This window comes from Octopus bimaculoides, chromosome 24 (genome assembly GCF_046866305.1).
Source record: "Octopus bimaculoides isolate indiv1 chromosome 24, ASM4686630v1, whole genome shotgun sequence".
Classification (NCBI taxonomy): Eukaryota; Metazoa; Mollusca; class Cephalopoda; order Octopoda; family Octopodidae; genus Octopus; species Octopus bimaculoides.
In genome coordinates, this window is record NC_142951.1 from 6,772,639 (window position 1) to 6,787,538 (window position 14,900).

Consider the following 14,900-nt stretch of genomic DNA (forward strand, 5'->3'; position numbering starts at 1 on the left):
GCCGACACTGTGGCTCCTGTCAAACTGTCCAACCCTGCAGGGAAAACAAACATTAAATCATGAGGAGGGTGTTCATGATTTCTATTTACGTTGCCTCCTCCTCCTCCTCCCTACGACTACTACCACCACCACCACCACTGCTACTACTACCATCACCACTGCTACTACCACCACCACTGCTACTACTACTACTACCACCACCATCACGACTATTATCACCACCACTACTATTACCACCACCATCGCTACTACTATCACCACCACTACTACTACCACTATCACTACTACTCCCACCACCACTACTACTGCTGCCACCACCACCACTACTACTACTACCACCACCATCACTACTACTATTACTACCACCACCACCACCACTACTACTACTACCACCATTACTACTTACTTCACAGGTTCAATCCAAGACGTAGACGTAGCGGCCATGTACATCCAGAACCTATTTCAAATGCAGAATCGAAACCAGTACAAAGTCATCTACCCCCATTTCACCACGGCGACCGACACCAGCAACATTCAGGTCGTCTTCGAAGTCGTGATGGAATCCATTCTGAAGGAGAACCTCAAAGCAGCCGCTCTCCTTTGAACCCTGGAAACCAATTCACCTGTAACCGATGTTCACACAAATGCTACGAACTCATACTGCTATTACCACTACTACTACTACTGCTGCTGCTGCTGATGTTGCTGTTTTTGCAGGGGTGGGTGGTGAAGGGGAGGTTGTTTTTAGTTGTTGATTTTTTACAAAAACAAACGTTTTTTTTTTTGTTTTTTTTTTTTAAATTTCAAGCCAGACAAATTAGAGGAAATATAGTGGGTTTTGCAGTTTAGATTACAAAACCCACCCCAACCCTTGTTGGTGCCATCTGATGTTGACTGAATGAAAGTAAAGTTGCGGAGTTTATGTGTGAGAAAGCTGAACTTTAGATGTATATAATATATATATATATATATATATATATATAGCAGTGCTCCAGCATGGCCACAGCTCATGAACTGAAACTAGACAAAATGAAAAAAAAATGAAATATATATATATATATATATATATATATATATATATATATGTATTAAAACACACACACACTCAAAAACAAAACATGCATGCCTGTAAATATGTATAGACATAACTATATATATATATATATATATATACACTCAAACATATATATGTATATACACTCAAACATATATATGTATATATCTGTGTGTATGTATACGCACTCGCACACATATATAGTGTACAGTTCCATGATGGTAAGATCAACTAAAAAATGTACTCCATCTGGTGAGAGATAAACATTTTAGTCTGTTATGCCATGTGGGCAGTGTCTGATGATTTTTGCTAGGACACCAGACGTGTTAAAAACATTGTTTGGCATGTTCTCAGCACATGAAACTAGTAATGGCACTTAAAACCATATACTGTGCTAATTAAATAATATATATATATGAAGGCCATTTGCTACCTGAAATGGTTGTAAACCAAAGCTATTTTTCACATATGAAATTCAAGAGAAGACACAGCAAATTTGAGCTGGGATGTTACACTGAGTGGAAATTAGGCAGCAACTGGTGCTGTTCTGTTGAAACTCCCAGCTTGTCACCATCCATTGTCACCAGCTTGCTTGTTCATTACTAGAGACACTATTCATCACCTGAGATGTTTAACGTTCGAAAACTTGTTTGTAACCTGATTTGTTCATGATGAGAGGCATTCATAAACCAAGCTTCAGTGGTCAGAGTGTTAGGCTCACAATCATGAGGTAGTGAGTTCAATTTCTGGACCAGGCTGTGTGTTATATTCCGTTCAGCTGCAGAAATGAGTTGCGACGTCACAGGTGCCAAACTGTATCGGCCTTTGCCTTTCCCTTGGATAACATCGGTGGCATGGAGAGGTGGGGGCTGGTATGCATGGCCGACTGCTGGTCTTCCATAAACAGCCTTGCCCGGACTTGTGCATTAAAGGGTACCTTTCTAGGTGAAATCTCGTGGTCATTCATGACCGAAGGAGGGTCTTTATCCTTTGTATATGTGTGTGTGTATCATTACCATCATCATTTAATGTCTGTAATCTATACAACCATGGGTTGGACGATTGACCGGGATCTGGTGAGACAAGAAGATTGGATCAAGCCCAATGCAGCCCTCTGATTCACTGGATGCTGTCAAGCCATTCCAACCTGTGGGATACAGATATTAATGATGATGATGATGATGATGATGATTTTATGTATATTGTATATATATTTGTACACTCATCTCTTTATATATATATATCTATATATGTATACATGAGTGTGTATGTGTGTGTGTGGATATATGTATGTATATATGTATGAATGTACACATGTACATATTTGGTAAAACTAACAAGGGGAGAAAAAAAAAAGTTGTGAATATATATGTTGATCGAAAGGGTTTTTTTTAATCCGATATATTATATATTGTTATTTATAGCTTTATCAGCTTCAGGATTCACCGTTCCTGAAATTAACAAAAATATATATTTTTTATTTTAATCAGCAGATTAATATATATATATATATATATATATATATATATATATATATATTTATATGTATGTATATATATATATATATATATATATATTTATATGTATGTATATATATATATGTATATGTATGTATCTATGTATGTATATATACACATGTGTGTGTGTGTAAGTATGTATTTGTCAAGAATATGGCATTTACAACATAGCAGTGAGGAAGCCAAACAAAAGTCTGGCACTTGGGGCAGGTCCCGTCATCACGAACATTTTTGTAATTAGTATTTTGCTAACAAAGACCATCAGTAATATTCAATATACATACATATACATATATACATATATATATATATATATATATATATATATATATATATACATACATACATACATACATATATATATACACACACACACACACATATATATATATAGGTGTATATATATGTATGTACATACATTTTTATATATATTTATCTTTTATTTTAAGAAGGGTAAGATGGTCGCAATGTAACAGACTATGATACTATACCAAACATTTGTGTCCTAGCAACAACAACAACAACAAAACTAACAAACCGTGTTCAAATCCTCCCTGAGTCACCTTTTCAGATTAGCAGGTTTTGGAAAAATAAGCACCAGTGAGAGACTGGAATCGTGATTCACTTGATGCTATTAACCATGTGACTCTTATTGTGCCCCACCCCACTATATATATTTTTGGACCCCTAATGGGTGAAGTCAAATGTATCAGAAAGCCCCAGAAAAATCCATTGCCTTCAGTTTCAAGAATATTTATAATTACAGACATGGCTGTGTGGCACCTTGGACAAGTGTCTTCTGCTGTTACTCTTGGTCAACCAAAGCCTTGTGAGTGAATTTGGTAGTTGGAAACTGAAAGAAGCCTGTCATATGTGTGTATGTATGTGTATATGTATGTCTGTGTTGCCTTTGTGTTTGTCTGCCACCATTGCTTGACAAACGGTGTTGGTATGTTTGTGGCCCTGTAACTTAGTAGTTCAGCAAAGGACATGATAGAATAAGTGTCAGGCTTTAAAAAAAAAAATTAAGTACTGTGGGTCGATTAGTTTGACTAAACCCTACAAGGTGGTGCCCCAGTATGGCCACAGTCCAATAACCGAAACAAGTCAAAGATAAGAAGATTGTATCTTACTTTATGCATATATAGTGTTGAAAGTTTCCTAAACTGCATCTGTTGTTAAAGCCAGGAGTTTACCTCTGGTAAGGTAATTCCTTTCTAAAGGGCTTGTACATACTCTCTGCTCTCTGATTTATAAATATTTTATACTAATATTTTGATAGGTAATTGACTGATTCAGTAGAGCAGATAACAAAATGCCCTCGTGCTTTTATAAATTAAGTTCTGAGGTTTACTTGTCATCTTTTCTAGGGTGTTTATAAAATATCAGTAAAATATGTACAACTCCCTTCCTACAAATTTTACAGCCTTGTGTCTGTCTTTGTTACAAATAATTACCAACCTTTAGCACGCTGAAGGTGAATCATGTCATTGTGTGTGATTTTCTCCCCTGTAGCTTCAGGTGCAGTGTATTGCAGTGAGAGGGGGAGAAAACTTGTATGGTGACAGGATTTGCCTTCAGCATGCTAAAAGTTACTGAACTGGGAGAGGTCTGTCAATTGACTAAACACCTCCCTGGCCTGTAGCAGAAATCATTATTCATATACTGTGAGATGACAATCACTTGGCTACACACCTCCTCCTATGAAGGTGTGGCCTCTTGTATGAGGTGTGGTTTTATGCCTGCAGCGGATATGAGAGGGCGTTGCTATGGCAGAGCCATTAGAATGACAGGATCACTACCTTGTAATGTTCAGAGAGGTTGCTTTATGTTCGTTTGAATCCCATCAAAATTGATTCTTCCTTTGTCCTTCTGAGTAGGGAGGGGGGAAATCAGTAAAATAAAATACCAGTCATCTAATAGGGCTGACATAATCGACTGTATTCCCCACCCCTTCCATCTTCTCTTTCCCGAAATGTGTGTATTATGTTAGAAATCAATATTTTAACGAAGCAAGGAGAAGCAATCCGACAGAATCATTAGCAACGCTGGGCAAAATGCTAAGCAGTATTTCGTCCACCTTGACGTTCTGAGTTCAAATTCTACCAAGGTCGATTTCGCTTTTCATCTTTTCAGGGTCGATAAAATAAGTACCAGTGAAACACTGGGGGGGTCAATGTAATCACCTCCCCACTTCCCCATAAAATTGCTGGCATTGTGCCAAAATTTGGAACCAAAATTTTAATGCATTAATGGTGAGATACTGGATGGAATTCTGCACAGAATTTACTCATGTTTCTAAGTCTTGGACTGAAATCTTACCTGGATCTATGCTAGAGGAAATTTTGTGATCCTTTCAAGAAGGTTCAAAATAAGGGGAACCAGTCAATTCAATTAACCCCTTACACCTAACACACCCCACCCCCACTTCATACCTTCTCTACAAATTTGTGACCCTTGAGATCGATCTGATCTGTGTGGGTAACTTTTGTTTTGATAAAAACATTTAAAACGAGCAAACCATCAACTTTTCTCACAGTAATTACAGAGCAAACGAACTCTCCCCCATCCACTCACCTGTTAACGACACCGGAAAATAGGGGTTGGCACCTTCTATACTTGATAAAATACCTTCTGTATATTTCTGTTAGATCTCATTGAACCCTTCAGCATTTAAATCAGTCATATCCAGCCCAAATATTCCCTCTGTTTTGTGTTCAAATTGGCCAGATCCAGTCTCTTACACCTTTCCTACAATGTCATTCTATGAGTAAACAATCAAATCATTGAAATCTCAAAGCTACAAGATAATGTGTGATTAATTCAAAACATTGTGAATAAATAAGAATTACATCTGACAGACTCATCTGAATGCAAAAAGGGTTAAACCAGCCATAACCAGCCCAAATATTCTACCTGTTTTACATTCAAACTGACCAGATCCAATCTCTTACACCTTTCCTGCAATGTCATTCTAAAAATAAACAATCATATCATTTAAATCTCAAATCTTACAAGGTAATACACGATTAATTCCTAACAATATGAATAAACAGGCATTACATTTGACAGTGTAATCTGAATGCCAAAGGGTCAAACCCCTTCTAATGCCATGACAATTGTTATAAACACTGAAACTTATTGAAGCCCATGGCAACTTTGTTTTAACCCCTAAACTTTTTTAGGGTCATAGCAGTTGTTTTTTACTCCCTAACCCTGTAATATCCGTGACAAATTATTTAACCTTTTTAGCCACATGTCAGTTGCTTTAACGCTCAACCATTTCTAGGGCCATGACAAATTGTTTTAGCACCTAACTCTTTAGGGTCCATGACATTTCAAACTCAATATAAATATGAGAGACCTTTCACTTAATTCTTTAGCATTTAAACCAGCAATATCTGGTCTAAATATGTTTTATGTCCAAACTGGCCAGATCCAACCTCTTACACCTTTCCTACATTGTCATTCTACAAATAAACAATCACATCATCAAAACCTCAAAGCAACACTTGTTTTATCGACCCCATGAGGATGAAAGACAGAGTCAACCATTGCAGGATTTGAACTCAAATGTAAAGATAGAAAAAAAAAAATGCTGCTAAGCATTTTGTCTTGCGTGCTAATGATTCTGCCAGGTCACCACCTGAATAATAATAATAATAATAAAAATAATAATAATAATAATATTGAGCGGGATGGGCTACTCGACCTGAAGAAAATTCTAACTGGGCCCCACTTGCAAGGTCATGCACTGTTTATCTTGATAATGAGATCACCATGTTGCACACATATGGTTGTGATGCATGTGCCTGGTGTACCCTTATCAGACAGGTAGTCATGATGGGTATACTGGGCTTTGTATATTTGTACCCCAGTGTCACTTTGATGGCATGCACTGCTCTCTCACTCAATAATAATAATAATAATGATGATGATCATGATTTCAAATTTTGATACAAGGCCAGCAATTTTGTGGGGAGGAGTTAGTTGATTGCATCAACCCCAGCATGTAACTGGTACTAATTTTATTGACCCTGAAAAGATGAAAGGCAAAGTTGACCTCTATAGCATTTGAACCCAGAACATAAAGACATGAATTGTTGATAAGCATTTTGCCTGGCATGCTAACAATTCTGCCAGCTCACTACCTTAATAATATAATAATAATGGTTTCAAATTTTGCCACAGGGGCAACCACTTTGGGGGAGGGGGACTAGTCAATTACATCGACCCCAGTGTTCAACTGGTACTTATTTTATCGACCCCGAAAGGATGAAAGGCAAAGTTGACCTAGGCGGAATTTGAACTCAGAATGTAGCAATGGGGTAAATACCACTAAGCATTTCATCCAGCGCACTAACAATTCTACCTGCTCATCGCCTTAATAATAATAATAATGCCACTGCCATACCCCATTCTCTGAAAAAAACAGAAAAACAAAACCGCTTTTAACCCCTTTTGTACAAAGTTAACCCCCGACCCACCAACAACAAAAATCATCTGATAAATATTGTTCCTTGCATTGTTATCCTTGAATTTCAGAAATCTGAAAATGTTATTTCTCAATAATTTCATGAACAACAAATAAAAAAAAAATACAATAAAATTTAATAAATTATTTTCTATATTCCGTGTTAACTTAGTTTTTCTTTTTTGTTAAATCTCCTTTAAATTACGTTTTTCATCTGAAAATATTTCCAAAATTTTTTTTTTTTTTTGTTGAAAAGGCTTCTCTCATTGTTTTTGAGTGTGTAGAGCAAAACTAAAAATTGGAAGGAGAAGTGAAAAAAAAAAATCAAAAATGAGGATGATCGGGCTTCTTTCAGTTTCCGTCTACCAAATCCACTCACAAGGCTTTGGGGGCCCGAGGCTATAGTAGAAGACACTTGCCCAAGGTGCCACGCAGTGGGACTGAACCCAGAACCGTGTGGTTCATAAGCAAGCTACTTACCACACAGCCACTCCTACGCCTATGTGAAACGTTAGAGAAAGAAACCCAGTTATTTCTTCCAATACGTACATCTAAAGCAAAATTTTCTCAAGGACCCCTTAAAATACTATTGTGAATCTCCAATTTACTATTTCGTTGTACGGACCCAAATATCCTTAGATAAACCCTTTGGCGCCACATGGATCCCCGTTGACTAAACCATTCAAGATGGTGACCCAACGAGTAAAAGGCAGGGAAGATAAACAGAATAACGCCAACAATTTTGATAAAGATATTTATATTTAATAAAAATTATAATTGCTAACAATTTTCTGAAAAGGAGAAAAAAAAAAAAAAGCACACACTTCTTTTGATGTCTGGTCTTCTAGAAAATTCCACTGCCGACTATTCTTCGAGTCCATAGTCTCTTGCAATGTCTTTGGTAAACTTCTTGCCTTCATCGATATACGATTTGCTTACCGGAACGTAATACCAACCCATGTAATCCTGTTTGCTTGCCATCACCTCACGGACTTCCCTCTCCAGAAGCCTGGAACGAAGAAAGAAAGGAAAAAAAAATCATCAACATCAGACGTGGCTGTGTGGTAAGAAGCTTGCTTCCCAACCACATGGTTCCAGGTTCAATCTCACTGCATGGCACCTTGGGCAAGTGTCTTCTATTATAGCCTTGCGCTGACCAAAGTCTTGTGAGTGGATTTGGTAGGTGGGAACTGAAAAAAGACTGTCATATGTATATATATACACACACATATATGTATATATATATATATGTGTGTGTGTGTGTATTAATGTGTGTGTGTGTGTATATATATATATATATATATATGTGTATATATATATATATATATATATGTATATATATATATATATATATATATGTATAAATATATTTGTGTGTCTGTGTTTGTTCCCCAGCCATCACTTGACAACCGATGTTACTGTGTTTACATCGCTATAACTTAGTGGTTTGACAAAAGAGACCGATGGAATATGCACCAGGCTTACAAAGGAAGTGTCCCAGGGTTGATTTCTTTGACTAAAACCTTTTAGGATGAAAGGCAAAGTCAACCTTGGCAGAATTTGAACTCAGATCAGAGGAGCGACGGGTGAAGTACCGCTAAGCATTTCGTCCAATGTGCTAACAATTCTACCAGCTTGTTGCCTTAACAACAACCACCACCACCACCATCTGCTACTACTACTACTTACTTTTGTTTGCGTCGCTCATTCTTTTCTTGTAGATGATGCAATCTCTTTTCATATGTCATCTGCATAGGATCATAAAGATGTCTGCACAAGAACTGCGAAATGGGAGACTGAAAAAAAACAAACACACAAAAAAAAAACACTTTAAAAAAAATTCGACAAACAAACAAACAAATAAAACTAAATTTTTTTATTCATTCGTTTGACGGCAAATCATGGCTGGGGGGTGTGGGGGAACTTTAGTAATTTTTGCTTTGTAGTAAAAATTTATCAACACAGGAATAGGAGGCAGAGAAGATGAATTCATGGATGAATGGACCCCGAAAGGATGATCAGCAAAGCTGATCCCAGTGGGATTTGAACTGGGAATGCAAAGATCTGGAACAAAACACTTGTTAAGGCATTGTTTGATATGGGAGTTTACAACTTCTGTGTCAGCATGGAAAAAAAAAAACTGGATATAAAATGACAAGGAGAGCTGCAAAGTCTCTTGTCACGAGTTAACTAGATCGTGGCTGACTTTGGAATCAACAAAGGAGCTCACTTAATCTGCTAGAATCAATAGCCAAACTACCTCAAGCTGCATTGTATTTCCTTACGAAAAAAAAAGAAATAGACGTCAAGTCAAGGCTGGATTAGTTTTGACCACTAGTCTACCTGGTCACGTCTGACCAGGAGCTAAATGTAAACAGCTTATATAACCTTATATGTAGTAAGTGTGAAACAAAATAAAATGTTAGTCAAGGCTAATCCATCTTTGACTAAGTGCTGGATAAAATCTGACCCAGGGTTAAACACCCTAACATCAACGCACACATGACATTGATACAAACCTTGGAATATTCCCAGTCTTCCGGTTCATAACCCTCAGGAATATCAGCAAGTTCGGCATTGCCTGGAAGACAAAACAGGAAATAGAATCACCCCTGGGATATCATAATCATCATTACGACAACAACGATGATCACCACCACCGATTAAATATGTTATTCAGTGAAAATATGGAGGATCACAAGAGATTGGAAAAATGCCCTTACCAATAAAGAGGTTCACATAAAGGGTGAGGAGTCCAAGAGGTATGACACCGAGCATGACATAGAAATGCTGTGGAATAAACCAAAAAAAGGTACAATATAAAATCACCACCGACAGCATCATCACCATCAACATCAATTGTAGCATCATTATCATAATCAGCATGGTCAACAGCAGCATCATCATCACTATCAACATTATCAATAGCGTCGTAGTCAGCACACTCTTTCAAATACATATTCACTCAAGCACATGTACTCACATATTCTCTCAAATCCTTTCCAACATAGAAATCAACATAGCATTGTAAAAAATGTAGTGTAAACATACAAACATCACTAAATTCCCAAATACTGCCGCATTTTACATGAAATCATAAGTCTTCCAATATCGTCTTGCTGTTATTAGTCAGCCTACCTATTTTTTGACCATAAATTTTGGTCTTAAAAATTTGACTTGTATGCTGGAAAATATGGTACACATTGGCACGTAAAAGCACCCACTACACTCTCGGAGTGGTTGGCGTTAGGAAGGGCATCCAGCTGTAGAAACTCTGCCAAATCAGATTGGGGCCTAGTGCAGCCATCTGGTTCACCAGTCCTCAGTCAAATCGTCCAACCCATGCCAGCATGGAAAGCGGATGTTAAACGATGATGATGATGATGACACATTCTCTCAAGCACATGTACTCACATCTTCTCTCAAACCCTTACATACCATATTTTCCAGCATACAAGTCAACATAGTATATAGTGTAAACATACGGTGTAAATGCTCAAACATCATCACTACCTTTCCAAATCCTGTTGCATTTCACACGAAATTTTTCAGTCTTCTAAAATCTTCTTGATTTATTAGTGTTGTATGGGAGATCAGCTAAGTGAACTGTACTAGTTAGTATAAATGAGCATGTGCAGAACAGTCTGAGGAGAGTGTCATGTGCGCAGTCATGGTGTACAAGTCGTAGGAATCATTGAACAGCGATATCATGGAGTGTTTGTTGAAGATACACAGTTCAGAGAGTAATAAGAGAACATCAGGAAATGTTCGATATTTTAACAGTTCAGATATAACAGTTATGACAAGAAGTCATATGTCACATCAATTAGTTAGTCTGCCTTTTTTGGGCTGTAAATTTTGGTCTGAAAAATTTGATATATATGCTGGAAAATATGGTAAACATTATTTCCCATTACACATTCTCTCAATCATATGTACTCACATATTTCCCCAACATACAAGTCAACGTAGTAGATATAGTGTAATCATTCAAACATCATCACATTTTGACTGCGGCCATGCTGGAGCACTGCCTTGAAGGGTTTTAGTTGAACAGATATCAACCCCTGGACTTTTTTGCTTAAGCCTAATACTTATTCTATTGGCCTCTTTTGCCGAACTGCTAGGTTACAGAGACATAACTACACCAACACCATTTATCAAGCAGTGATGGAGGGACAAACACAGCCACAAACACAGATACATACATGCATATATATATATATATATATATATATATATATATACATATATACGACGGGATTCTTTCAGTTTCCGTCTACCAAATCCACTCACAAGGCTTTGGTCAGTCTGACGCTATTGTAGAAGACACTTGCCCAAAGTGCCACGCAGTGGGACTGGAAACAGAACTATGTGATTGGGAAGCAAACTTGTTACCACACAGCAATACCTGTGCCCATCAATAGAAATGACTAGAACCCTTCAAGACAAAGTGACCACAGTCTAATGACTAAAATGACCAAAAGCATAAAAGAGTGTATATTCACCAACATAAAGGACTAAAAGAACAACAAAAATGTTTACTTACGAAATCATTCCTGAATCGATGCCACTCAAATCTTGATGGTTGTAAGGGGATAACATGTTTATGAGCTCCCATATGTCGGACAACTAGTAAAACAATGAAAATTAATTAACTAATTAAATAAATTGCAGCTACTGAAAAGTTAATGTGACTAAAATCCAGACTGGACATTCATGCCTCATCACTTGATCGATTCATCTTGTGCGGAAGAGTTACACTGGTCAGGGCAAGTCACTCAACCGCATGATGATAATGTAGTATTAAATACTTGATTAAGAAATATCTATGCCCTGATGAGGCTTAATAAGGCTGAAACACATTCTGTGTCATCGCTCATACTTGCCAAATTGTTTAATATAAAATGTTTTGGTTTAATTAGTTGATGATGTGAAGATGTCAATTAGAAACACCTGCGTCTCTCGCCATCCTTAAGCTTACCTTGTGATGTAAATGATAAAGTGAGAAGTGTCTTTAGTAATGTTTAACAACATAAAATAAATAGTAATATACATAAATTTACAGCTGTTATAATATATGTCCATCGAACTCAATGTTCTGGAATTTTTTTGTTTCGCTTCTCAATACATTTTCGAAGTTCAAATCAACCAGGATTGATTTAACCTTTCGACCTACCGCTAAGGATAAAATAAGTACCCATCACCCACTGAGATTGATTTGACTATACTGCCTTTCATATTTAAGACAATATAGTTTGAGGGTGATTTAGTTGCTCTTTTTAGCAGGTCGAGTCACCGCCAAAAGGCTCCCTAGTTGGCTGGTATTTGTGTTGAAGGTAGTTTTATTGTTATGTGATTTGGTATGTCTCGTGTTGATTGCTGTTTAATATCAGCTCAGTCTGGATCCAACGTGCTCTTTTCTTTTCTTTTAAGACGGTTAAGTGTGATATGAGAGAGACTTCGCGAAGGGGATGCAAACACATATTCCCAACATAGAAAATAAAAACAAAAACAAATCTCGTTTTAAAATATAAAATCTACCAAGGCCCTAGACCTGTTCTCAACATTTATATATTTAGTTTAAAAATAACGACAATTTATTCTGAAAGAATTGGTTATTTTTCTTAAAAGACTTTTCTGTTTACACCTTCAAGGTCAATAAGTATATCGTGACTTTAACAGATCGGAACAAAACATGAGAAAAATACATCGTTAATCGTTTCATTACATAGACAACTGTAAATACCTGGAGCTTTTAGTAATGTTTGTACAGTAGAAACTGGTTTGTTTAGCCGAAGAACAAGGCATCCTTGCCGAGAGGAGAGTCGTAACAGACTAAAGGCCACCATGTTGTCGACAGTGTGCGGCCGCTTAAGATTTATACAATTACTTATACCGAGGTGGGAGGGGGGGGGGGAATAAATGGATAATAATTATAATAATAATGGTAATAATAATAATTTTCTTTTTTAAAAAATTTGAATTTTTCTGTATAATTACAAATTTGCTATATATATATATATATATATATATATATATATATATATATATATAGGCTACATACAGAAAGAGAGGGGGTGCATGCATGTATTAAACGACTTATATAAAGTAGTTTATTGCATTTTAAATAAAAAGTTAATGCTTATAATTTGTTTTTATGGATATACTTTAAATATTTGTTATAATTTTTTTTTTAAGCGATGTTATGAATACACGCACAAAATTTTTTTTTTTTTTTAATGTCGCTTATAACATTCAAAATTGTTTCTTCTCTTTCATTCATTGTAACGGAAAATATGAATGAACATTAAAGTCAACACTGAAACATAATTCAAGATTTGTGATAAAATTTCTATCAATTAGATTTATTAAAATCAATTGATGCTGTGTCCCACCATTTTCTTGCTTTATCTAACATAAGAAGCATCAGTCGTGTCACATGAATAGAACAGAGGACAGTTCTAATTAAAATAATCAATGAATATGAAATACAATAAGCATTTAAACAGTTTCTGATAGAAATTATTACAAACAAGCATCAAATTTTTATTTTATAAATAACTTATTTTTGTCGTATGATATCTGTGAGCATCGGTGGTTCAGTGGTAGAATGCTCGCCTGCCACGCGGGCGGCCCGGGTTCGATTCCCGGCCGATGCAACTTTCGTTTTGAATCAGTAATTAATATTTCTTTTACATTTTACTACCCTCGCTAAAAAAACAAATTCCTTTATAGCAACAGAGTACGATGGTCATTCTTTTCATTAATTATTATCGATTTGATTTTCAATATTCGGACAATTCCATATTTATTGAGAAACACGAAGTACTGCGGTAATTAAGTCTTTCTCAAATGCATAAGAGATGTAGTCTAACAGTAGGGAGGGGAAACTTAAGTCATGGACTCATGCAAGCAGAGAGCCTCTATGCGGTCACTCGACCTGCTAAAAATAGCAGCCATGTCACTTCCAACTCACACCCTACCTTAAAAATTTTTTAAAAAAAAGAAAAAGATAAGGCATACCTAATAAGTGAGGTTCCTACACTGACTTTGTTTCCTCATAACTTTTAGAAAAATGGGTATTTTTTTGAAGGAAATTTTCTACAAACACCTCTCAGATTTTGTACCTTACAATTATATTGGAATTTTAACGTGAAAAAAAAATTAAAATAAAGTAAATTGATGGGTTCGTACAGATCATATATGGCTGTGTGGTAAGAAGCTAGCTTCTCTGCCAAATGGTTCCATGTTCTGTCCCACTGTCGTCGGACTGAACCCCGAATTACGTGGTTAGGAAACAAACTTCTTACCACATAGCCATACCAATGTAAAAAAAAAAAAAAAAAAATGAAATGAAATGAAAATTGGTGCGTGTGCTTAGGCCTACATACTGATACACATCACATGTATCTCTACAAAATGAAACTTGAAATTTTTGCAATGTTAACAAAAAAATAGGTGGCTGCAGACACAAACATACTTAGGAATCTAGGTGGAGGTAAAGAATACGTACACCACCCGTTTTCGGCGTAACAAAAACCCTAATTATAAACCTAATTCTAAACACCGGCTGCACGTATTCTTTATTTTCGTCGGAATCTACACCATGTGTAAGATATTTGTAGAAAATTTCATTAAAAAAGTCCCCCCTTTTTCTAAAAGTTGTGAAGTAACAAAATCGGCTGCGAAATACAGTGAACGTCTGCTCAATTTTCAATAAATTTGGATTTGGGAATTGTCTCCCTTGCACTTTCTAGTTTCGAATCGAACATTTCATGCTTCACCCCTCTTCATTCCTTTGAAATTTCAAAGATGAATTTTCAAATATATATATATATATATATATATATAT

The 14,900-nt window shown here is 36.2% G+C and overlaps 2 protein-coding genes and 1 non-coding gene across 3 annotated transcripts in view; 2 read left to right on the plus strand and 1 right to left on the minus strand.

Moving 5' to 3' along the window:
• LOC106873017 (guanine nucleotide-binding protein G(o) subunit alpha) overlaps positions 1 to 7,201 on the plus strand; it is a 49,697-nt gene extending 42,496 nt beyond the window's left edge. The window contains exon 9 of the mRNA XM_014920215.3: positions 414 to 7,201. Within this exon, the coding sequence (XP_014775701.1) occupies positions 414 to 604 (191 nt within the window). The 3' untranslated portion in view covers positions 605 to 7,201. The remainder of the gene's footprint in view (positions 1 to 413) is intronic.
• Positions 7,202 to 7,785: 584 nt separating this feature from the next.
• On the minus strand, positions 7,786 to 12,946 carry LOC106873016 (NADH dehydrogenase [ubiquinone] 1 beta subcomplex subunit 5, mitochondrial). The gene is made up of 6 exons (XM_014920214.3): positions 12,795 to 12,946; positions 11,595 to 11,677; positions 9,769 to 9,835; positions 9,565 to 9,626; positions 8,735 to 8,841; positions 7,786 to 8,054 (listed from the first exon to the last, which is right to left on the minus strand). The coding sequence occupies exons 1-6, from the start codon at positions 12,895 to 12,897 to the stop codon at positions 7,910 to 7,912; spliced, it is 567 nt and encodes a 188-aa protein (XP_014775700.2). The 5' UTR covers positions 12,898 to 12,946; the 3' UTR covers positions 7,786 to 7,909.
• A 690-nt stretch (positions 12,947 to 13,636) lies between these two features.
• Positions 13,637 to 13,707, plus strand: Trnag-gcc (transfer RNA glycine (anticodon GCC)). Its single transcript has one exon. It is a non-coding gene; the product is annotated as a tRNA-Gly (tRNA).
• Positions 13,708 to 14,900: the final 1,193 nt, after the last annotated feature.